Genomic DNA, 26,272 nt, shown 5'->3' with positions numbered 1-26,272 from the left:
GCATCTGCATGTAGCTTTAATGGTTCTTTTTATCTTTTGCTCCCTTCTAGTGTTATTTCAATGTTGATTTGCATAGTCAATATAAAACTCTTTACATACAAACTGCCTGCAAGGATGACACCATCAATCCTCAGCCCTATTCATAAAATTTATTATTTGTTTCAATTTAAGAGAAATCATGGCTGGATTACACAGTTGCTGATGAGGATTTCTATTTACATTTACAGCAAGCAAAAGACATGTCCCCATTTTTTGTTTTTGAACTCATCTATGCAAATGTGAAAGAGGGAACAAAAAATAAAATCAGAGCATACACACTCCTCAATGCTTGCAGATCATGTTCTACAACTTATCCCTCCTTCAGACAATATTGCAAATTAGTCAGCATCTGTACAACATCAGGAGCATGAGCTTGATCATAAGAAAGAATTACAGGATATTATTAAGATAGTTCTTAATCTGATGTGGCTGTGGAACCAAACACTCAGACACGCTGGTTGAAATGAGATGCCAAAGGCATGGGTGAGTTTCCCTGCTCCTGCCTCAGACGTAGGAGTGCGGGTTTCTGATGAATTAAACACATTTTCACTTCCAGAAATGGATTCACCCATATAGAAATGTCAAGTTTCATGAAAAACAAGACTGCAAAGATTAAGGGAAGAAGAAACAGAGTTTCAGGAGATATTACGCTTACCTAGTCCGATCTACTGAGCAGCATAAAGCTTGTAATGCAGCAGATTTCACCAAATAATTCTTTTGACATAAATCTCACAGGATGCAGGGAAAAAAACCCAGGGATGCATCACAAAACCAGCTGAACTCTGGCTTCCCATGTACCTCAGGAAGGACAGCTTAGCTGGGATACTGTGTATCACCCTCAGAGGAAGTTCATAAAAGTTACAGCTCCTCTGAAAAGAAAGAATGGCTGAGTGTGAAACAATCCAAACTGAAGCTGAGCAGTAAGTCCTGCCTTGGCAAAACTGAAGTAAAATTGTTTTCCACAACAGCAGCAGCAGAAATGCTAGGTCTGTATTGTCCTCTGATAGCAGATGGATGTTCCTCTGAAGGTTGGTGTGATGGCACCAGGAACCTCCTGCCTGCCTGGACCTGCCAACACAGGCAACTTCCACTGATCTCCAAAAGCCCCAAAGTGGGAGCTGCTCAGGTTACTGAAATTCATCTGCAAAGCAGGAAAAGTGCTAACACACTGCAAAGATCATTAAAGCAGAGCAGTTATCTGCTCACAAACCTCCCAGCCCTAGTTTGGATCTAGCTAAGCCTGAAACAGTGCCATCCTGGGATCAAGGAGTCATTTTCTTTTCCTGAATTACCAGCTCCAGAAGAGACAAGACACTGGAAGGATTGATCAAGGAACTGAACAATCACTGCAGGACTGGTAGAGATGAAAGAAGTTTCCTCACTTCAAACTTGCTCAAACCAATACGAACACCAGCCTTTCATTAGAGGTCTTAAATAAATGAAACACATGCAAATGTGGCCTCCTTTCATTCAGCTGGTTTGTCTCTAAGATTTTCACTGTCTTTTCTTTTCCAGTTGCCTGTAGTTATTAAAAGGGTGTCATAATTTGCACACAAACCACAGCAGCAAGCTGAATGCTCACCCAGGAGAATGGGTGTTTATCACAAAAAGTGCAACTCTGCTGTTCAAGCAGTACCAGCTCCTGCTGTCCCCATTTTATTCTTGTAACAGAGCACGAATCAAAGCCCAGTGGAAGAGTCCAACATTTATGGGTTTCAGCAGCATCTGCATCAGACCCTTCAGCCTGAGATAAACCCACTGACTTCAGCCAAGTATAAACACAACCTGAGACTTAACACATCAACCACTTACCCCCTCCCCACCTGTTTTAAAGATTCCTTGAACTGGAGGCAGTGATATAGATCCAAACTGAGGAACAGCCAACCTCTTACTTATTCTAGAAGACAGACTTGCCCTAGGCACCTTTAGTACAGAATAACAGCAAGTTACTAATGCAAAATAAAGACCAGAATACTCAGTCAGGTGGAGTAAGATTCAAGCCAAGGAGGTCCAATCCTTCTCTTTTCACGGCTCAGTTTGAAGTCAGACCCCACACCCCACTCAGTGGCAGCCAGTGCTGCTGCCTCTCACTGAGCCCTGCTGAGCATTGCCACGTTGTCCCACTAACACACAGCCCTGTGCTGTTATTAATGCCTTCATAAGAAAACCAGATGTGTGAGCTTCTTTCTGTGTGTGTGTATATAGTTGTTGTTGCTTTCTAATCACCGAGTAGCATTTGCCTTAGAAATTACTTTTCATTGGAGGTACATCTGCAACCAAGGAGCTGCAGAGGGCTGTGCTGCGGGGCGTGAATGGCACGCCGGTGGCTTAGGGCCATGCCCAGCTTTGCTGCAAGCACTGATTTGTTTATACGGACTAGGCAAGGGTTTACAATCAATCCAGACTGGCACAAAGTTATTCAAAGATGAGTCAGAAAGAAAAATAGTGCCCAATAGATTAAATCAGCCATTGTGAAACCCAATCTGTTCAGAAGCCATTGACACCACTGGCTGAGAAGGCTGCCAAAGTGGCAGATGTTGCTGAAGCTTCCACCACGCAGCATCTGGGCCGGGTGCTGGTTGATTAAACAAAAGGCAAAGCAAGAAAGCAGAGTGCTTGAAGTGACCAGGGAAGCCCCAGCTCCCTGAAGGTCTCACCTGCTAACCCAGCATAGTCATTTGGTACTTGAGTTGAGCTTGGTTTGCAAGCGTCATCTTCTACACTACAGGTGTATGCAATATTGAAAACAGTCTCTTTGGTCTAAAAGAACATCTTTTTGTCATGAGATTTCCAGGTACCTGGGATGGGGTGGGGAATCCAGTCACCCTTTTTCCCATTTCAGAGTCAAAGAAGCTAAAAAGTAAATAAAGGAAGAATCATCTGACATATCCCATTTCCCTAGTGACAGCATTCGATGGGAGAAGGAAGGTGGTGGCAATAAGTTTTGTCAAGATTATGAACCAGACCTCTGCTAGTAGGCAAGACCCCTGTCAAGATGCACCTACAGGATATGACCCAGGTGCTATGCAGCCCACAGAACTGGCCAGGGAATGCTCCCAGGCTTCACACCCCAGCATCCCACCAGGCTTCACTGCTGTGGGCACAGGGGCTCTGGAGGGGAGCACTGGCTGGGAAGTCCAGCAGCCCGGGATCTGTGCCCAGCTTTGCTTCAGGGAGAGCATCATTTCTCATTTGTGTATCTGTAAAACCAGATTAAATACTGCTCAGTCATTTTCAAAAGCAATTGGAGAAATGACCCAGAAATTAGTTGGAAAACATTGCATGTATTCGTCATTGCGTCTGCGACTAGACACGGGGGAACAGTCCCCCATAAAGAAAAAACAAAATAACTCTCCCTCCTTCACTCTCCTTTACCTCTTAACATTAATTTCTTTCATGTTTTAAGACATGAGCACTCTCTTGCAAAGCTTAAACACACACACATCTGCAATCCTCTTGCTGTGATCTGGAAGTCAGTGAAACAATCCCGGACTTGCCCACATGGCAACAACTCAAATACTCATTCTGTCAATTCAGAAACGCAATCACCCCAATTCAGCCTCTGGTATAAACACTTACTCAGAGCAAGGCTGAAATGGGCTTAATCCCTGTCCAGTGTGAACTGAACTAAACCAGACAACAGGCTTCCCCATGAAGAGCTAATGCAGCTTTAATAACCTGAGCCAGAATGAACCCATCCCCTGTAGTCTGAGCTCATCCCCACTGGAAGAGGCCACCTCTGAGCCAAAGTCATGCCTGGGAACGTGCAAAAGGGTGAGTCTGGATGAGAACATCTCATCTAGTAGTTTTCAGCATTTTTTTAATGTAAACAGTCCCAAGAAACTCAGCCAAGATACCAAGTTAACACTAAAAAAAACAACAACCAACAACCAAACAAACCCATCACTCATGGTAAATCCATCTCATTTCATTTTAACATTTCTGCACTTGGTTATGTTTCCACAGAGAAAGACCCAGCAGGAGCATATTTAATCTAAGCAGCATCTTGCAATGATTTATGATAATTGATATTTAATGGCATGATTTTAGACTGGTGCAGCTAGCTTTGACACCCGAGAGATCTGAAAAACCTTGCAGTGGAGGTTCTCTGTACACAAAGAAAATTGCCTGATTTTGAGGCCAGAAGAGGCTGAAGTCTCTAGAAAACATTTTTAGCCAGTCTTCTTCAAAGCGGATAAACAGATAACCCTAAGAAATGGAATTTTAGTAATCTTTCTTTATTGCAATGGACTGATGGGGAGAAAAGGGTGGAGGGGAAAGGAAAAAAAGGTGGCAAGAGGTACGGCTGTGGGATCTGGAAAGCAGATGTGGGCACCAGGGCTGGAGAGGACACCTGAGGAAGGGAGCGAGTACATATGAGCACAGGGGAAGGTTAAGAGATAAGTTGTGTGAGGGGGGTGAGCTCACACACACACCCAGAACAGCAATCCTAGTTCTCAGTGAGTCTCACCATCACAGAAACCTGAGCAGTAAACAAAGCTGGGAGCACTGAAATTGGATTTTTAACTTTTTTCTCCCCAAGAGCAAGAGGGATCAGTAAATCAGATGCTACAGGTACTACAAGCCTGGGAGGCCAGTGTATGGAGCAGAGCAGCATCTGCTAAGCAGGAGCTTCTCTGCTCTACAGCACTTAGGGAGAGCCTCACACCACTGCCCTTCCTGGCAGAGGCCCACCCTGACCTCATTAGCTTAATTGTGTGCAAGATCTTGTCCTGTCATTATCTGCAAGTCATTATATTTCTGATTCATTTATTTTAGTTGATACATCCCTTGCATTAAAATCCTTTATTCCTGCATCCAGCTGCTTGCTTCTCAACCCCCAGCATCCAAGACAGACAACAACATCCAAAAAGCATCATTAACTCCTCCTCCCTTTGGCTCTCCACAACTCAGTTTCATAACAATGTCCCCAGACACACTCTGTCTGTGCCTTTTTAGCAATCGTTTCCTTGCTCTCACCAAGGCTGCAGTTTTAACCTTACAAAAAACCCTAACTCAAGCCAGCTGAGCACTCACAGGTTTCATTGTTCAGCAGGGACAGCTGAGCCTTTTTGGCTCCCTCCCCCTCTCTCCACTCCCATCTAGACAAGGAAGGCCAAGCATTTCTCCTCTTCGTCCCTCCCAGCCCCGCACCCAGCAGAGCCTGGTCCCCGCTGGCACCCGGCTGGGGACATCCCTGATGGCCACAGCAGCATCCAGGCTGGCTCTGCTCCCAAACACATTCCTGCTTTCCCACTTGATGAGAGCACGTTCCTCCCTAAGCACAGGTGCGTGCACACACAGTGCAGGCAAGATTAACGAACAGAGAGCTGACTCAGTTTGCCTTCGATTCCCTGAATTTTCCAGAGTCATCTCAAAGCCCAGGGAAGCAGCGCCTGGCATGGAGTCAGCACCCACCTCCAGCCTCAGCATCTCCCTCAGAGCCACCTGCCTGGGGACCATCCCCGCGGGACAACCTGTCAGCCCCCTCACCCCAGGATCAGGAGGGGCCATTCCCCAGCTTGCTGCTTTCCCTCAAGGAGCAAACCCCCCCCCACACACAGAAAGGAATAACAGACACCGTGGTTGCAAATGCATACCCACCTGCACCTCACACTGTCTTGGGTTTTTAAGAATCCCGTTACCTTGATGATTATTTCTCTTTCACACTGTTTAAAATATAGCTCAGAGTGAGGTAACCACATCTCTCAGTGCCAGCTAAAAGCCAGGCTCAGGTGTATCATTCTGCTCTGCATTTCTGGAACAGCCACCAGGAAAGGGAACTTTATTGGAGTCTTTTCTCCTCGTTTTCCAGTACTGCCTGGAAAGATCACCTCGATCTTCTGGATTGCATAATGACAAGCCTTTCCCTTCTCACCAGCCTCTAACAAGGGTGGTTATTTGAAGCACTTTTAAGTATATCCCTTTGATTTCTACATTAGCATTCACTAGGCAGGAAAAAAATGACAAAAATAGGATTTGCTTTAATGCAGCCTCCTTGTTTATTTCTTAGTATTTCCACCCCTTGTAACTATGTAGGTCAAACAGATCCAATCAATTTCAGTGCATCTGTCCTAACACCAGTAACATGTAGGTTAAATGGCCCTGACACCAGGCTCTCCAAACAGGAATATGGCTGTGGGAACTCCCTACACTGCAGTGAGTTTGACCCATTTATTAAACTTCAGTTGTACAGCCAACATTTCATAATCTACTTATAACTGCATACCTGATCCCCTCCAAATTCCCTTGGTGCTCCTAATTCCAGGCCTCCAGCACCCTCAGACAATGCAGCAGCCAGACTGCAGCAGAGGGGGTGAAAGCAGCCAGCACAGGAATGGGGGGCAACACACACAGGCTGGGCACCACCAGGGCTGCAGCTCCTGCAGCTCACCAGGGAAACCTGTCCTTTCTGTGGAACACGGGTTGGCAACAATATTTAGATCATTCACTGCTAAAGGCAGCATATCTCTAAGTGCTTTCTTGAGAAGTCTAGCCAAAAATTGGGCTGGCAGAAATGCAGAGAAGCCAGAACAACCCCATGCCACCTGCTGCCTTTGGAAGCTGCTAATCCAACTCCAACCCCAGGAGAGCCAAGTGACACAGGCAAGCCCCAGCCCGTGCCCTACACATCTAGTTTAAAAAAAAAAAAAAGAAGAGTGGAAAAAAATATTACCCGATACCATTTCTCAAGCAAACCTAAGTGGTTGTCAATACAATCTGAATCAAGCTCACTCTGAAGACAAAAATCCCCCACACAGTAAGGACTCAAGTCCCTTCCTCCCCTGCTGCTGCCTGGATGTGCTTGAGCAAGAAACCATCCATCTTATAATTCCCCTGTCCAAGCCTCCCCAGAAGCACAAGTCTGAGAGCCAGCAGCCCTGTCCTCTCCAGCATCACCAATGTTCATTTTCCAAGCACTTGGAAGGATTTTCCATCTGCCATGCCCAGCACCCCCAGACAGGAGCCAGACCTGTTTGCCTCTTCCCTCCCAACAGCTGGGAATTCATTACGTGTCCCACACAATTCAATTCTATTTTTCCTCAATGAGCACAGATTTGGCTGAATTACTGCATCATTTTCAGAAAACAAAGATATTATTATGAAATGCAGTTTTGAAGGAGAAAGGCTTTCTGTGGATGAGCGAGAAATTCATGACCTGACAGAACTCTGAATTCTATGGCCTCCTTGTAGGGGAAAACTCAATGCATCATTTCTGATCAATTGTACTTTCAAGTCCTTTTCTTATTTATGGGTGACTGGGAAGAAACTTGAGCAAGCAAAATAATTCATGTTTGTTTGCCCAGACAAAACCAAATTTAATAATGCAGCCTTTTTAAAAATAAAGCCATGCATTACAAAAAGCACACTTAAAATCAGTCTTTGTAGAAAATTCACAGCATGAACTCCAAAGTGCTCCCTTTCTTCTTCTGAAGCAAAAACCTCCTCTGAGGTACATGTACTACACTTCATACACCACTAAAAAAAGAACCAGTCCCTGAACTTCTGCTGCAAGTCAAGAGACTTCTCCTACTTAGATTCACAAATGCCAAAACTTCCATTCAGTTCCTAAGGCCATTCAGAGAACATCTCCTCCAAGCACAGCACGTGGCAGCATCTGAACACCCATCCTGCACCAAAAGCAGTCACCCCACCCCAGTTTGGGTGATCACGTACCTGAAGAGAACATGCTCTTTCCTCCATGCTGCTCTCTGTCCTCTCCCCTCCCCACCTGCTCCTCCCTCGTTTATCAGCTTACTCATTTGCCTCTTGATTAAGCCCACCTGTGTCTCCAACTCCTGGATCCACTTCCCACCTGCTTTACCCGTGCTCCCTCCCTGGCCATGCTGCACTGCTACTCTGAGGCATTACTTTTTTTCCTTCCCATTTTTATGTTCTACAGAGAATGGCATTTTAACCTCCTCCTATGCCGATATTTTAATCCCTTCAGTTTTATACCAAATTTTATCAGTAAACAGCAACAGCTGCTTAAGCACCATCCTTCCCACCCCCTGTGAATGTTGGTTCCCTGGCTGGCTGGCAACACAGTCACCTGCCAGTGAGAAATCCCAACACACATGGAAAACAAGCTGGAGCTGCCAGAACCCAACAGGAAGAGGTTTGCCTCGGAGGGGCTCGGACCAGCACAGAGGATGTCAAGGAAAACTGGGAGTGAATATGAAGCTCAGAAGCAAGGAAGAAGGAAAGGAAACTGTGTCCCACCTGAGGATGGTTTTGTGGCTGTGGCTCTCTCAGGGAGTCACAGCATGGAAGTTCACTGCGCAGCACTCACAGATTGTCTGAAACCATCTGAGGAGCTTCCCTAATCTGTTCTGCCTCTCAGCTTCCCATCTGCGAGGGGGAGATAATACATCTTTCCTCCAATCCCTTTGTTTTCTTCTGCTTAGAGGGTAACCTCCTTAGAGCAGGGACTGTCTGATTCTGGCTGTAAACAAATCCTTCGCAGAACAGTTTTGGTGAAGGGTTTTTGACAACTCCCCCCCCAGGAACCCCACCCACAGTGAAACAAAGTGGCACCAAAGCAGGATGCTGCCTGCTCTTCCCAACAGCAAACAGCACTCAGGTGCTGCTGTGTACCTTCCCCACGGTCTCAGAGATTGCTTTAAGAATTATTTTTGTGCTTTCTTATGACTTTAAATGAAAAACAAATGATGGCAATGTTGAAAGCATATATATACACATATATAGAGATTATTTTTTTCTATTTTATGTGTGTCTTGAATTTAATTTTGCCCCAAAATGCTCTTAGGGGATTTGTTTACTTATTTTAATAGTCCTAACTTTAAATCCATTTTAATGTATTTGTGCACCTTTAGACCAAAGTCACTGAGGCATTTATACCACAGTGCTGAATTGTATGACAAAGGTATGCACAGAAAGAAACCCTTCCCTTTTGTGGAGCAAGTATCAGCACTGATTGATAAATTCCAGTGAGGTGATTGGCACACACAGAGTTGAGGGACCCTTGTTAAACTGGGACATCTGATGATAACTACTTGAGAAGATGCACATGGAGAGAACCGTCCCTATTTTAATGTCAGGAAATTAGAAATATTACAATGAATTCCAATTTTGCACATCCATCATCAAAGCCTTTGAAAAAGGTCAGTATCTAAACTTGTGATTTTCAAATGCCTACTGTAATTTGCCTTACTGGGGTAATTACAAGGACAGTTCCCACAGCGTAAGACCAAAATAGTCCTGGGGGACTCTTCTTATTCCTGATTGTCAAGAAATTTCAGCATCTGAAGGAAAAAAAGTGATGCATTTCACAGGCATAATGAGTATGATGGTCACAGTAAGCATTATATAAAGTATTTACATTTCATGCTTTCTCTGAACTGGGAGCTCCCTGAAGTCTGGGGTAGCCTGAATATGCTCAAATGAATTATTCTTTTCTTTTTTTTTTACATTTTCAAAGTATTTTTCTACTTTTATTTTTTTAGGCAAAACTATTTCAAAACTACTTGCTGAATTTGACCCACATTTCCAAAAGGCCACTCTGAACTGCTTCCACTTTCCCTGCTGCAGTGAATTCCAGCTGCAGGAGCTCGCTCAGATCCAAGCTTTTAATCTCTTTATTGCTTATTCTGATTCCACCCCAGCCCCAAGAAACCAGGAGCTGTTGCCATCCCAGGGATGTTTGATAGCTATGAATAATCCCAAGATCCTGCAGAATCATAATTAGCATCCTGCCTCCAAAACAGGGAATATTCCAGGTCCAGGGCACTCTGGCTGAGCTGCTGCCAAAGAAGGAATGATGGCCTGGGGGCAGCATGGAGGGACCTCTGCTCACTGGGGAAAGCTGGAGGAAGAGTGGACCATGTTCATGGGGCTCACAGCACCAGCTGCTGCAGCTGAGGGGAAAGGGCACTGCCAGGGACATCTGCTCAGCCTGTCCTGGTTAAGGACCATGATGAGGGTGACCAGTATGACCTGCTCCCCATCTCGCTCCCCACCCTAAAGGAAGGGATTTGGACTTGAGACAAAGACAATCCACCACCAGGTCTTTTTGGAGCAGCTCCTTCCATGCCACTACCAAAGGACTTCATCCCTTCTGGGGCCTGAGAGCCCTGAGAGGTTAGGGGAGGGTTTCTTCTGCTTACCAAGCAATAACAGCCCCTGAAAGATAACTACCAGCTATTCCATCTACATTTAAAAGTCAGGTTCAATCTCTCCTTATTACAGTTGCAAACCCCCTTGCTAATGGATAAAGTAACAAAGCTGCACTTCCAAAGGCTGTAACTGATTGCAGTTAACCTTAAAAAGTCACTTTTACAAACAGAGCAGTTTCATCTGGATGTAAATTTTAGTTCTTGTACAAGACTTAAGAACAGGTTCCTCCCCATTATTCAATTTAACAATAATAATAAAAACCTCCATGACAACTATAACAAAAAGACTCTGATAAAGCCTGAAACCTTTTTGATAATGAAACATACAATTTCCCTGTTTGAAGCATAATTCCCCAGAGAACATTTTTTAAAAGATACAGAAGAACTGTCATTTTAAACTGTTAATGTAAAGAAGTGGGTATGAGAACAGCCCAAGTGAAAAAACGACTTTCAGAAGAGCTGGAGAGAGAACAGTGGGTGGAAGAGACGAGACAAGCTCAAGGCAGCGTCTCATTAGGGCAATTACAGGAGTCAATAAAAACTGGCAAAACTGAAAAAGATTCACTAGGCTGTTTGGTTCAATTTCCAGTTAACTCAGGGATGGAGAGGTCACCTACAGCCAGCAGCCTCTCCTTCAGTTCCTGCCCTGCAGATGAGTTAACCACACTGGTAACATCTTTGTTCTCTTGCCATCCAAGCTTACCTGCTGTGGGATCATGGCAGCTTCTCACCACCCCTTTTTTAAGTCTGTAATCACTTACTTATAATATACTTTGAACAACATTAATTAAGAGCAGATAAAGTCTCATAGAAGAAACAGTTACATGCATTAATTAAGGGTAGTCCTACTCTCACTCAATTCAAATCTTAATCTTCCAAGTTTTCTCATCAATACCTTATCACCATAAAGACAGAGAGGAATTAAGAAACTGAGAGGATGTCAACTGTTTGAAGAGGATCAAGCACTTGGGATGCCAAAATAACCAGCAGAAGCAGTGGATTTGTGAACTAAATACACGAGAGAGTCAAAAATGCAAACCCATCAAGGCGACAGGTCCACGTGGCTCCCCAGCTGGGGTCACTGACAGGCTCCAGCACAGGAACTACCTTTGCACGCTCTGTTTCACACGTCATAATTTCTTACCATGTAAGATTTTAATCAAATTTCAATAGCCTTTCGTACTAGTGAGCATTTTCAAATTGGAGAGCATCTATGAGATTTAATTGTGATTACATCTTAAATAAAACATATGACCACATTTCTCTTTTTTTTTTTTTTCCTAGACACTCTATCTGTTGCATTTTCCAGTGCAGTGCTTCTGTCTCACCAGGCCCTCCTTGGCTGTAGACACATTTCCAGCAGAGCTGCCAGCACTGCTCCCCAGAATAATGTTCTTGTCAACAAGGTGTGAATTTACAAATTCATCTGGAGCTGCAGAATAATAAAGTGCAAAGTGTGGGGGGGAAACAACTAATGAACTTGAGAAATTCATTTTAACATTAAGAAAAAAAATAATGCTAGAAAATATGCCTCCTTTTAGATCTGTCCCAGCAATGCCCAAAATCTCAGCGGGCTGGATTTTTCAGGGCTTGGCAGTTCATCCTGACATCAGGGTTTACTTCTGACACTTCAGGGATAAGGCTTCTTACACAGAAGTTAAAGATATAATTGATTCCCTTTGTCCTGCCAAGCAAAAGGCACTAATCCTCCTGTGGGCTGGGTTAGGGCTCTCCCAGCCTTTGGTTCATGCCCACAAATCCTTGAGGCCCAAACACCAGCCAAGGCAGAAACCACATTTCAGCACAACTCTTCCATCTGCCATTCTGTGGAAGCTGTTGCTGATACCAGCTGATTACCAAAACCAATAATGGTAATCATACTGCACGCATGCATGGCCATCATTCTCCAGATCAGCTGGGACTTCCCACCAAAAAAACCCAAACACCTTATGTTTAAAATTCAGCAATCCTGGCAGCCAGAGATTAATCCCTGTTAAAAGTGGACAGCATTTTCTTCTGCGTGAGAAGACACTTCACTTTATCAGTCTGTTACACTATTGGCAGGGCTTATTTCTCTTCAAAGCTGTGGAAGAAAATGTTGAGTTGGTTATTTTGTGTTCATGTTTGACAGACAATGAGCAAAACCCTGAAGTGAGGGCCATCTGTAATTCTGCTGACCAGTTCACTCCAGCCCAAAATCAAGGTGCTTATGCACTGTCAGTACAACCATTTTTAATGTTATATTGGCAATTAGAAGCCCCAGTTGAGGTCAAAGCCTTGGTGGACAGCTCTCCAGGAACTTGGGATGTCCTCACAGTGAAGGATTTAAACAACACATTCAAATTCTGTTGAGCTACACCCTGATTCCTGTGAAAGGGAATATTTTATAGCTCAAAAACAAACAATGTCTTCCAAATATTTTTCTCACATCAGTGATGCCTGAAATTAAGAGCCTTTAAAAAACAGGTAAAGTGCTTCCTGGGTTTTGCCTTTGCCAGTGGATTGAGGTTTAATTGTTCCTGCTACAGGTTGTCAACTGTCAAGGAAAAGAGATTCCATCACGCCTGGCCCAGCTGCCAGCAGCCCCTCACAGAAGCCAAACAAGGAAAAGTTAAAGTCTGAGGGAGTTCTTTGGCCAAATTAGGAATAAAAATAAATTTGATAAGGGGAGACAGATGGGAGCAGCGTGACTGCTCCCACCTGCAGCTGGCTGCCCTCAGCCCTCCATCCCCAGCACAGCTCACAGCCCATTAGGGCCAATTCTCATCTGTCTGAGTGCTCTGTACCTTCAGGTCCATTTTCTCCCTAGTTTCTATTTCTAAAATTGCTGTAGCTTGTAAGAGTATTTTGTTCTGTGCAGTGACAGGCTGTCATTTAGCCTGAACATGCCCCTTCCCTGTGTAAGCATCCCAGGGAACTCACTAAGCACCTGGAGCCTTCCCTTCAAGGTTCACTGTGACACGTAGCTGGTTTTCAGCAGAGTCACCACATCCTGTCTCAGCTACTGTCCCACTGTCACCAGGGGAAGACCACAAACCAGGAGAAAATCCTCCCAAAACAAGAGGGCCAAACCATCCCTACACTGCCCACTGATGTCAACATGGATTTAGCCATCCCAAAGCAAACCAAAGTACTGACCCAGCAAACATGGGGCAAAATCCTCACTGATTGTCCTTCTTATCACATTGCTGCAGTAAGAAGGATGGCCTCAAGCACAGGGCTGGGAAATTTGTTGCAGCTTCAATTTTCACCATTGAAACACTCTCCAAAAGACAATCATCTGTTAAAAACCAAAAGTCTTAATTAGTTTCATAGAAACAACCAACATAATTTGTTGGTTTTCAGGCATAGGCTGGGATAAAATGAAAATGGGAGGAAGTCTTTGCAAACCACAGCACCACTAAGGAACCTCCAGGATACCAGGCAGAAGGCAAAGCACAGAACTGAGAGGTAAAGCAGCACTATTATTAAAACAGTGCCATTTTATTTCATTAAATAACTGGCATTTTTCATTTGTCCTCATAGAAAGCATGAAAAAAAAAATCTCAGTCAACAAATATGACAAAAAGATTAATGAACAGCACCAGCACCATTCAATGGAGAAAGATGGTGTTTCCTCCTAGCTCTGTGTTTAAACTGTGCCACATTATTTCTGTTATTTTTAATGTGTGCAGTATTTATTATAATTTAATTGATAAGATGCTCTACAAAAACAACAGGGAAGACAAAAAGAACAGTCTGCTATTTTTGCTAGCTCAGTAGTACCTTTATAATGGCATAAGAGAAAAAACTTTATTTCATGAGCCCAATAGCATCTTATCTAAAATTCACCCTGGAGATTAAGATCAACTATCAGACCAATTTTCCAGGCTACTAAGGAGCTGAGTGAGGAACAGTGAGGGGGGGGAAGAGGGAGAAGCACACACATTCAATTGCTAAAAAATTCAATTTGAAAAAGTTGCAAAAGGAAAAACAAAACCATATGTATAAATAAAACACTGCATAAAAATGTATATAATAATTTGCTGCATAGAGTTACCAGAAATGAGGTAGTTCACCCGTGGAGCAGTTCATATGTTTGATAAACCATTACACCTTTTTTCATCATTCAGCATGAGTGTTGTACCCCAGCTGCCCCTGCCCTATGATCATGGAATCATAAAAACACAGACTGGCTTGGGTTAGAAGTGACCCTAAAGATTATTTAGATCCAAGCCCCTGCATGGGCAGGGACACCTCCCACCAGGCCAGGCTGCTCCAAGCCCCATCCAACCTGCCCTTCAACACTGCCAGGGATGGGGCAGCCACAGCTTCCCTGGGCAGCCTGGGCCAGGGTTTCACCACTCTCATAGTGAAGAACTTCTTCCCGGTATCTCATCTAAATCTCCCCTCTTCCAGCTTAAAACTGTCCTCCCTCATCCCATCCCTCCCTGCCCTTGTCCCAAGCCCCTCCCCAGCTTTCCTGGAACCCTTTCAGGTACTAGAAGGTGCTCTAAGGTCTCCCAGAATATGCTAAAAACTTTAATTGCAGCAATTCATACAACATCTGGATTTCATGTGGGATAGAAGGCAGCATGGAGAGACCTCACAAGAATGGGTTTAATCCATGGGATCTCTTATGGCACCTGATGGCAGCTGCCACCACCTCCTGACTTATATGCAGCTGACGTGCAAACATGTCCCAGCAGCTGTCTGAGGAGTCCCACATCTGCCCCAGGGCTAGGCTGCAGCCCCAGATCTGCCCCAAGGCCAGGCCACAGTCCTGGGGCTCACAGCCCTGCTGAGCTCCAGCGACTGGCTTCACCGGGGGCTGAGAAGAGTTTTGATCAGCTGCTGGGCTACAATCATCAGGAAAGAGTCATGATGTATGTGAATGCTAAGTGCAGGGTTACAGCACATCTCTGAAACAACCTTCAGTTCACTTATGTGGCCTTCATCACAAACACAGCCACAAAACACACTTTTGAATAAGCAATTATTTCATTAGGAGATGGATTTCTGAGAGAGAGGAGCAGGAGCTTTGCTTGTCTCCAGCAGCACATGCTATAGCAGAGTTATCAGCCTCATTCTGCAGTGCTTTTGTGCTTAGAGGTGTTTATTTTCTTCTGAAATGTAAGAAGATTCTTTCCGAGAAAGTAAGCACAGGGTTTGGGAGCTTTTTAATAACAGTTTGATTCTCTAGGAAAATGTATTTATCACAGGTGGGAAAAGCCCTATTTTTGTAATTTCTTTCCCTTCTTCATGGCTTTAATGCCCTTCACAGTGTATCATCTCAGAAAAGTATTCCTAGAGATGGAGAGCTGCCTTTCCACAGCCTTCAGCGCCTCTGCTCCACAGCCTGCACACCATCTGACACGGGGCTGGGGGCTGGGTGGAGCTCTCTGTGCCTCAGACCCACCTCTGCAGCAGTCCTGGGCATTCTCCATAAGGTTTGGAGAACTCAAGTCATTTCTCCATTTCCACATCTCCAGTGTAGCTGCCAAAGTGAGCACCAGCTGCAACTCCCTAAGGGCTGATGCCATCAAGGTTGCTGCAGGCAGATGGAAAATTAATTTTTTGGTGTCACCTTCCAGGATTCCATGCAGGACACAAATCAGTTTACCTGGGACACTGACACTCCAGGATGGGAAATGTTCTCAGGCCCTGGAACAGGCCTGGAGCTCCAAGTTGCCACAGACTTGCTGGGGAATCAAGATATCAAACGAGCCTTTGCTAATTTTGAAAATCCTTCACTGCAGTAATGCTGTACACACCTTAAAAAGATAATTTCCTTTACATCACTAACACTCTGAGATTTTCTGTACTGCTGTCAGATAGAAAAACTAAAAACCAGAAGAAGTCATTTAATTATTTTTTATTGTCAATATCATGTCTGTGCATTCAAGGACTACCACAAAATTACCCTCCTTTAAAATCACTGAAACAACTCTGTTAGTGCTGGATTTTATTTATATAAAAAGAACAACTTCCAGCAAAATTTGAGTTGACAGTTTCCCTTTAACTTTTGATTTATTCCTGCCAATTTTTTATTAAATAGGATTTGGGCTTGATCCTACCTATCAGGATTCCACCTTGATGGGATCAGCATGGGAAATGACTCTGGGCACTCAGTCTTGTCTCTTCAGCAGCAAGGCAGTAGCACAATTAAAACTGGTGGTGATGCTGGCCAGGCTCTTGGGAGCTGTCATTCAGTTCAAGACAACAAGGAGAATTCATTAGCTTTGAGCCATCTATCAGGCTAACCCATATCTTGTGTAACAACCCCACACAAGGGCACCTCATCATACCTGATGCCCCAAAGATCACAGAGCTGGCAAATGCACCCATTTCCAAAGGGAATCAATATACAGAAAAGAAAGCAACAGCCTCAGCTGGTGCAACCTGCCAGAGCTCCACTGACATCCATCAGTGGGGATCGTGACCCTTAACATACACATTCTCTTTTTAAAATTAAATAAACCCAGTTATTGCATGAGCCCTCACTAACCAGGAACAGACAGAAGCCCTGGGAAGCCCTAGCCCCAACACATCCTGATGTGAGGGCAGGCAGGATGGGAAGCATTATCCCTGCAGGAAGGGATAGAAATGCAAGAGAAACAGCAAAGTGGGAAAGACATGATAAGGAGGTAACATAAATAACCCTGCCAAGAGGCCTTTATCAACCTCATTTTATATGCAATAGGAAGGACAGGAAGGTGAGGAGGCAACACAGATTGTTCTGGCTCTATCAGCAGAGATGCACAATCTGAACTTGGAAGCTTTAGAGAGAGCAGCAGCAGGTGTTGGGCACAGCCAGGATACATGTTGCAGCACAGGAGGGGGGGTCATGGACCCCAGTGGCAAAGAAAATTCAAATGCTGAAGGCTGAGCACGGGGAGATCAATGGAGAGTGTCACCCAGTGAATACTAAACTCCATGTTGTCCTTGAGATAGACAAGATACAGGCTGGTATGTGGGATTCAATCAAGTTGCCTTTGATTTATTTAGTTAACATGGAAATTAAGTACTGAGATACATGGGATACCCTGTCACAACTCCAGATGAACACTAGAGATCACCATGTGCCCAGACTGGACTCCCAGAATGTCCCCCCCAAGGTCTGGGTGGTTTCAGCACAACCCCACCAGCTGTGGCACAACTGGCTCCTCTCACAATCTGCAGTTTATCTTGTATGAAGGAGCCGAGTTGTTGTTGCTGCTGGAAACAGAACTGCTGCAGTTCTTCAGGCCCAAAGTCTCCCCTCTCATAGAGGGAAAATTCCTGCTTTCCCTGATGTTCTTGGTATGTTGAACACACCAACAGCTGGAGACAATCACCCTGCAAGGCTGTGAATTCCTGCTGTGCTGCCCAGTGCTGCAACACATCTACAAAGCAATTGCAGCCAGTTTGTACTCTCTGCAAAAATACCATGCATGTGATGATGGGGCTGAATTTAATGACATTAAAACAAATCTCCATTCTGATGAATGCATAATTACTGTTATTCAAATATTTATGAAATAATAAATTTATCATAAAATCTTCCACGTATGAGCTTGCAGAATGTTCCTCTATGAAAACTCTCAAATGGCAGCAGAGAAGAACTTGCAAGGCATAAACCTTGAGCGTTTCCATCTGAGACAATGTAGGCACAAAGGTCTCCTGAGATCCTGAACCCTCTGTCCCCTCCACCCAAGATACTGAACAGAGAGAACTGGGATGTTATTATTTTCTTCAGTTGGAAAAACAGTTCTTTAAAGAAGGGCTGTTGTGGAAGCCAGCTTCTCATGGGGTTTTTGGTTGGTTGGGTTTTGACACAAGTAGCCTGAACTGGAAATGCACCACTGGGATGAGATGGAATTGGAAATAACCATCCAGACCACTGAAAACTGAGGCTAATATCTTGAGCCTGAATCAGACTGAGATGGAGTTTCACAGATCCCAGCTGAGTGGATGCTCACCTGGAGGATAAATCCCTCCCACTAAAGCACTTAAACCCTCTATTTTTTGTACCTAACTTCCAGCATCAAAGGGAGAAAAAAGGAAGATACCAAATACACCATGAGCTGCACTTAAGCATCATAGCCTGCTGGGAAAGTACAGTCAAAACAAAACCAGGAAGATTTCCAGCAAAGGAGATAAAAGCTCACTATTAAGAGGCGGGAAAAAAAAAGAAAAGTTTTTCATGAAGGTTGTAGAATATTCTTCAGAAAAGTTTATAAAATAACTCAGGCAAGCACCTGCTAGGAACAGCCTGGTGAGACAGGTCCCATCTGGAAATCTCTAATGAGGGAAGGAGAGATCCAGGTTTGCATCAACCCACCTGAGGAGAACTTGGATCAGAGTCATTTTTCAGGACAACTGTGGCTTGAGGTTTGGGCTTGGCCAGCCCAAGTTGTTAACATCCAGGAGCAGCTGCACATCTGTAGGAGCTAGACCTGAGAGTATCTACAGCAGGTAGGGAGCACAGGGATCTCACCAAAGCCAGGCCCAGATTTTCTGCCTTTTGAGCTGAAAGAGGCAGAGCAGGTGGTTATCCTGGATACCTCCACTGCCTTCAGCAGAAGAGCTTTAGAGGGCCTTGTGAATCATCAGTAATGAGGAAGGCTTTAGAAACACTTGTTTTTCTTCAGATTTCTCTCTGCCTGGATACCCACTCCACTCCACTAATGACCTGACTAGATTGGATTCCTTGCTCTCCAAACAACCTTAATTACATGCTTTGTAACTTCCAACATTATGATGAAATTCATCACAGTCCCATGTCTGGGACAGTCAGCATTGTCACTCATTGAGATTAATCTGAATATCACTATAAATAGAAATAACAAGATCTGGTATTAGGAGGCAGAGTATCGTGTTGGATGCCTTTAATGCCCCCAGGCAAAACTCATTTAATCGACTAAAATACCTAATACAGTACATGCAGTGTTACAGTATTAGTGGTATGAGATTCAAAACCAGATCAATGTTTCTTTCATAAGAATTAATGCCTTGAAATGATGCCTTCATTTGTCATTCCAAAGAGGTCACCTTATTCCATCTCAAAGATTAAACTGGGAATTGCACAAACCTACTTGCTCCATACAAGTTTCAGGCTACAAGCAGACAAGGTGCAGGACCCCCTGGTGCTGCCCCCCATGCCAGCCCCCATTATCTGCCAATCCTCTGCTCACACAAGCACCATCTCCACGGGCCACCATCCCTCCCTGGCAGAGCCACTCTTCTTCCACATGACTCTCTGCAATCCCTGCTACCCAATGTCTACAGAGGTGCTGAAAACTGGATTCAGAGCCCAGATTATTGCTAATATTGGATTTTGCTTTGTCAAGAAAATAAATTCTACCTCCAAAACACCATGTTCCAGAAAAATATATTTACATCCCATTCACACACCAACATCCCAACAGAACCATGTGAATCCTGCAAGTGAGGGTTTTCCCTCACTTTTGATGCACTCAGTAAAATTAAGATTCCACATCACTTAATACAGCCCAATATTCCAACATCAGCAGAGCAGAACAGAGTGGCTGAGCTTCTTGACGTGTCAGGTGCATCAGAAGCAACAAGGACAAATATTTGGAGGCTGATGAAAATGAAAGCTTGCTGAGAAACACAAATGCCATTTTTTTGAAAAGCGACAAAGAATCCAAGTTCACTGCTTCCTATCTTTAGCTTTTTGTTAAATTCTCTATGAGCCCAACTGTAAAATGTATTGTTTTCCTGAAATATCTTTAAAAAAATATAAATTAATCATTGATCCATGTACTAAAACCAGTGTTGTCTTATTAAAGTTAGAAGAGGAAAATGCTACAAACTGGTAATGAGTTCAAAATATATTAGTATCTAGAGAAAAACAGTGCTAAAGTATGTTCATTTTCTTCCCAAATACCAGTGATAGCCCTCATAGTAGGTAGATTGCAGTCAATTAAATTGGCCATTTACTACCCTCTCATTAAGTCAAGTTCAGCAGGAGGGGGCTCAGCATGAGGCTTTGGCTTTGCACCCAGAACCTACACAAATGGAAACCTCTGGGCCTATATCCCACATTCCAGTGGGAAACAAACGAGTGAGAGAGAGAGGGAGGAACAATCAGTTTGCAAATGCTTTTGCTGCAGCTTATAGAAACTGATTAGATGAGCAGCACAAAATTAATTAGAAAACCAAACACTTCAGAAGCACCTCTTGAAATCATGGGATCACGCGTTCTGAGCAGTGGCTCTTGTACAGTCCTTACCCTTTTTCCCCAGGACTGTGCTACCAGTCCAGGTGGAACAGGCACTGCTGAGAGCCAGACTTCATTCCCTGAAGCCAGAAGCTGAGGCAGAACCACCATCTCCATCGACACCAGTGCAGGCACCTCTGAGGTGCAGCTCAGCCCCAGCCTGTTGATGCCAAGAGGATCTCCTCACCTGGAGCACCCTGGGAACACATACCCTCTCCTAAAGGGAAAGCAGCCTCCAATTCAGAGCTGCACTTCCAAGCTGCCTTCCTTTCCAAATCATCACATTTCTCCTGCACTACCTCCAGAGCAGAAAGCAAGACTGCAACTTCCACCTGGCGCAGGCAGTGCGAAGGTGCCTGCAGAAGGAAGCCCAGCCAAAAGCCCCCTTGCAATTTATACTCCCAATCTTATAGTATTCCTTTATCCCACACTGGTGTCTAAAAAGTTCCCTCAGTGATCTCGGTAACACACCCTATGGGCCACACGAGCCATCATTGATAAAAGCAAAAAGCTATTTAGGTAAGAAAGGATTGCTGACTGACCCTTTAACGTTACATCCACTGAGGAGAGAAACATGAAGCAGTAATTAGTTCATTATTAAAGCTTGTAATGAGAAGTCTGCAGTTCTAAGACAGTCTAAAAATTAGTTTTCCAGTATAAAGAAAAGAAAACAATGTGCTGATATTCCCCATATTGCATGGTTCTCCCAGAAACTATGAAACAGATGAAACATTTGGCAATTTTTTCAGCATAGTTATTGAATTTCATGGAGTTAAATTTGTAAGGAAAGCTCTTACACTGAAGTAACAATATTTTTTACAGTGCAAAACTAGCAGCCTAAAAACACATTGCCTTGAGCTCCCTGATGCATTACGAAACAGCTTTCCAAATTGTTTCTGTTTTATTTTTAGAGCAGATATTTAATTTACAATTGGCACTCTATTTATTGCCCTGCTCTAATAGAATGGTGTTTTGAAAAAGTCGCTGGATTTGACATACTTGAGTATTTATGCATTTCTATCTGCACTGCTCACCACACACCCTTGTCTCCCTGCTGTTGCAGTCACTGAGGCCCTGCAGCACAGACAAACCTGCACCCTCCTGCTCCCAAAGCCCACGGCTCAACAATCCCTCCTGGTCCAGGAGGGATGGGGCACAACCCCTGGAGAAGAGGAGGTCTTGTCTTGTCTACAGAGGGACGTAGCCAGCAAGGGCTGCCTCACATTAATTCCTGCCAGGGCAATCACAACCCTTCTTGGGAAGGAGCTGGAGTTAAATGCTACAGATGCAGAAGCAAAGCTTCCAGCCAGTGTCAGCTCCAGCCCTTCCGAAGTACCATCACCAACTGGAGATAGCTGGGCTGGCTTGTCTCCAGAAGGGAGTCACATATCCAGGGGAGCTTCAGCATGTTTCAGGAGTGGGGTCCCACTCATTGCTGAAGGTGGGGCCTCGGTGCACAGCTCCAGAACAGGATGCTCCTGTGAACACTGACTGAAGAACTCCCAGAGGGTCCCACACAAAGTTCATGGCACTGACAGAGACCAAGGGCAGGTAAAAGCCTCCCCCTTCCTCAAGCCCCCATGCTTCTGCAGGCAGTTTCATGTCATTAGTTGTGGTCTTGGAAGGGAAATCCTCAAGTACTTGGCCTCAGGAGACACCCAGCCCTCACTGGCAATTCCTGTGCCCATCTCCAACACATCCACACATCCTGTGTGACTCAGAGCAGTGACCCCCTGTGACTACACCCGAGGCTCTGCAGCCCCAGGAGCTGCTCTCCAGCAACACAACCACAGCAGCACCTGTGCCATCCCACAGCTCCAAGAGAAATCCTCCTGCCCTGATGAGTCCACCTTTTATTGAAAGGGCAACACAGGGATAAGTGGGAAGAGAGATACAGAGGCAGGGGAGGGACTTCCTTCATCACACAGGAAAAAGCCCAAGTCTAATGTAGATCATTCACATCATTTTGTAGCAAGGAAAGCTTGTACAAAGCTTCCCACAGCAATGACACTCATGGATTCAAACCAGAGGCCCTCAGCTTTCCCCTGCTGGTCCACCTGTTGGCAGTAGCTGAAGGTGCTCCCAAAGCTCTATGCTGGATTGGGAACAGGGAGGTGAGCTGCATGGAGAGATAGCAGAGCTTCACATGCAGGGAAGAAGATGAACAGCCTCAATCTCTACCCATCCAGGACAGAAAGCCCTTTCAGCATCAGCAGCTGGCTGAGAAAGCCCCCCTGAGCTCTGTATAGGTTACATCCATATTTTCTCCCTATGTTGAGGTACAAATCCTGCTCTTCCAAGATACTGTCAGATAAATGTAAACACTAGTAAGATTTCTTTGAAGACTCCTCCACAGATGGAAATAATTCTCATCTACAAAACGTTAGGGAAAAGCCAGTTTGGGCATAAACATAGGTGTTCAGGAGCCATTCACCCACCCTCACCACTGCTACAGCTGGTAAAGCCTACAGTAACCCACGGGAAACAGGCTGGCTGCAACAGCTGATGCAGCTGAGAAAGCATTTGTGTTAACAAGGGCTTTATCGTTTAATTGGTTGTTTTTTTCTTTCCAATAACTTACCACTTCTCACCCACCCCCACACAACAGTACTTAACTGCTTAATAGGTCCAGTTCTCCTCCCCTCCCTTAAAATAGCTCTTTCTCTCCTGTTTCTCTCTGGCTGGGCATGTTCTGATCTGGGTTTTGAAAGGGGAGAGGACAATAAAGCACAGTTTTGTTGCATGAAAAATCTTCTTAAAGAAGGCAGAACTGAGCTGTGGAATGCATGTTCACTAAGATCTCTCTCAGTATGTACTAGTTCCTGCTTTCTGGCTGATTTGGTTAAAAAGCAATTTTGACCAGATGCTTGGTCACAATACATTAAAATGTTTAGATTTATACAAATATCTCTACATGCACAAACTGCCCAAATGTCTTATTTTCTGAAAACTCCCTACGTAACATATCACCAAAGGTTTTGCAGATGTTATGGCATTATCCAAAAGGCTCCCAGCGCCCAGGATTCCCTCCTGAGCAGGATCTCAGTACAGAGTGCCCGGGATTTGCTCCTGAATGAGATTCAGCACAGAACAGCGGGCTCATTTCAACCTGCTGGCTGGTGGAAGCCTCCAGCAGCTCGGTGCCTGCTGAACCAGTACTTCAGCAGAACTTCAGCACCGCTCACATCCCTCCAGGCTTCTCAGCTCCAGCAAGAACATGAGATCATCTGTTTTGCAGCCCAGGAAGGGGCGTTTGCGAGGCAAGAAGTCTCAAACAGAAAGTACAAGGCACCCAGCCAGGCCAGGCTGGCTCGCAGGGACCAGCGGGGCTGCCTCCTCCCGGGCAGCATCTCGCTAGGAAGACCCAGACACTAAAGCTGCACAAATGGTCAGCGTCAGTGTGCTGCTGCACCCAGAGGCAATACGAGATGTATTTTAATTTGCCAAGAGGGGCAGGCCAGCAAGGAAAACACAACCAGATCCTTAGTGCTCTTTCAGGAAAACGGGCAGAGCAGAGGGCAGCGCTGGGAGAAGGCAGATCGCTCCGTCTGCCTGCTGTGTGACAGCCCTACCTGGCACCACAGCCAGCTGGGAACGAGGACAGCGATGGCTGCTGAGAGCAGCGAGGGGATTCGCCGTGAAAACCTGACAAGTTTTCCCAGCTGGGAAAAGCGGGGTATCTCTCCACCCGCGGCACAAAAATAAAAATAAAACCCCGCCACCACCTTCCGCATGCGAAGGCGTAGGATAAGGGAGCGAGAAACTCCGCTGCTCACGATACATCTGGTGGCAGTTCTGCCGCTGTCCCTGCACCCCCGCTCGCTGCCGGGCCCCGGCTAAACCCGAGGGGACCCCCTGCCCCCCGGGGCCATCCCTGCCCGCGGCCCCCGGCTCCCCCCAGCCACCGGGGGACCAAACCTCGGCTCACCCCGGACCGATGCCCTCTCCCGGACCCGGAGCGCCGGAGAAAGGCAGGAGGATGGAGCCGGGGAAGGGGGATACAGGTCTGTGTGCCCCGAGAGGCAGCGAGGCTGAGCCCCGGCCCCGAGAGGGGCACGATCGCGGCGGCCCTGGGGGACCAGAGCGGGGAGGGAAGGGGCAGGAGCTGCAACACATCTCCTCCGCACACACACACACGGTTCTTTAATCCACCGCTTCTGCTCATCCCTCAGCGCTTGCGGGAACCTCCAGAGCCGCGGCCGGAGGCGCGGAGCTGCGGCCGGAGCCCCCGGGGTGGCCGCGCTCCCCTTCCCCACCGCTGCCTCCGTCCCTCCGGGGGTCTGGGCTGGCTCCGGACCCTCGGGAGGGGCAGAGGGAGCCCGGCCCCACAAAGCTGTTGGGTGCCTGGAGTTGCCCAGCGCATCTACATCTACAGTGGCACATCAAGTGCCACTGGGGAAAGCCCCCCTGGACCCCCCCAGCCCCCGGGCCGGGGGCGGCTCTGGCGCTGCCCGCACATTGCCCTCGCACTGTGCGGAAATCTTATGCGTGAAGCCCATCCCGGCCGTGCCCCGCATTTCTGCCGAGCCATATTTCTCTCTAACGCAAAGCCATCTCAACCATCGCCTTCTCTCTTTCCGCCGCCCCCCCCGCGGCCCCCCCTCCTTTCCCTTCACGGCTTGCTTCTTGCAAATGGGGCCATAAATCCAGAAAGTGCCACGCTCCGTGGGGAAGGGAGAAGGAGGGAGGATGTTGAAACAGAGAGGGTGGCTGGAAGGAAAACGAGATGCTCCGAAAGAGAGGCTAAGGAAGCACCTGAAGGGGCACGAACGGAGTTGAAAGCGGCGGGCAGCCGCGGCTGCTCCAGCGCCCGTCCCCGGCGGGCAGAGCCCCCGGCACGCCCGGGAAGATGCTCCGAGACCCGCCCGGCCCGGCCCCGCGCAACCCTACCTGGAAGAGCCGGAGGATGTTGGCCACCATAATGGACACTGAACTTCCCGACGCCCCGATCACTCCAACTACTTTTTCCGGCTTGACGAACACGGGCGGCTCCCCGTTGGTGCACCTCACGTCGGAGGTGTCCTTCTGGATGAGAGCCTGGACGAAGGTGAGGGACTGCTCCAGCGCGTAGGTGTCTCGGGAGCAGGTGTCCAGGATGCGAGCGCCCAGCGTGACATTGGGCAGCAGCTCCGGGTCGCTGTTGATCTGGTCCAGGGCGTAGAGCATCGCCTCCAGCCTGTGGATGCCGTTCTCCTTCTTGATATCCCCGCAGGGCACGCCCGGGGGGCCCTTGGCGTGGACAGGGAAGAGGCCGCCCAGGGTGATGTCCCCTTCCAGGCGGATGGAATGGGGCGCATACATCTCCTGGCCCCGGGCCGCCTCCCAGAGCAGGAACTCCAGCAGGCAGCAGGGCAACTTCAGCAGAGTCAGGAGCCGCAGCAGCCTGCCCGGCCGGACCATGGTGCTGCTGCTGGTGCCGCCGCTGCCCGGGCGATGCCCCGCGCTCCCACCCGCCTTCATCCAGCCGCAGCGGCCGGGGCGGGATGGGGTGGGGTGGGCCGGGATGGGGGGCGGGATGGGCGGGGGGCTCGGCCGCTCCCGCCCGCCCTGCCCGGCGCTGGCTCCGCCGCGCTCCGCGGCAGCCCCGGCACTGGGGAGCGGGGCCGCGCCGCTACCGCTTTAAATGGTGGCCGGTCCTCTCCGCCCCCCGCCCCCTCCGCCGCCCCGCCCGCCGCCGCTGCGCAGGATGCGGCCGGGAGACCGGGATGGAGATGGAGCCGAAGGGAAACGGCCGATCCCCGCCACTGACCCGGCCCCTGGGGTGTTGGGAGCGGGGGGAAACAGGTGGAGCGGGGACCCCCGCGGCGCAGGAGAAAGCGGGAGTCGGGGCAGCCCCGCTCGCCGGGGCCCGATCCGGAGCGCAGCGGCCGCCTGCGGGTGCGGGAGCCGAGCG

General features: G+C 47.0%; 1 protein-coding gene across 2 annotated transcripts in view; it reads right to left on the bottom strand.

Annotated features, from left to right (window-relative positions):
• GRM7 (glutamate metabotropic receptor 7) overlaps window positions 1–25,816 on the bottom strand; it is a 233,624-nt gene extending 207,808 nt beyond the window's left edge. Inside the window, exon 1 of one of the 2 annotated variants that reach the window (XM_051627271.1) lies at window positions 25,270–25,816. In XM_051627271.1, coding sequence (XP_051483231.1) covers window positions 25,270–25,779 — 510 coding nt within the window. In that variant the 5' untranslated portion in view covers window positions 25,780–25,816. The remainder of the gene's footprint in view (window positions 1–25,269) is intronic. The other variant, XM_051627273.1, reaches the window with a different exon arrangement.
• Between the last annotated feature and the right edge of the window lie 456 nt (window positions 25,817–26,272).

Source organism: Apus apus, chromosome 9, assembly GCF_020740795.1.
Source record: "Apus apus isolate bApuApu2 chromosome 9, bApuApu2.pri.cur, whole genome shotgun sequence".
NCBI classification, from domain to species: Eukaryota; Metazoa; Chordata; class Aves; order Apodiformes; family Apodidae; genus Apus; species Apus apus.
This window is presented reverse-complemented; position numbering and strand designations above follow the sequence as displayed.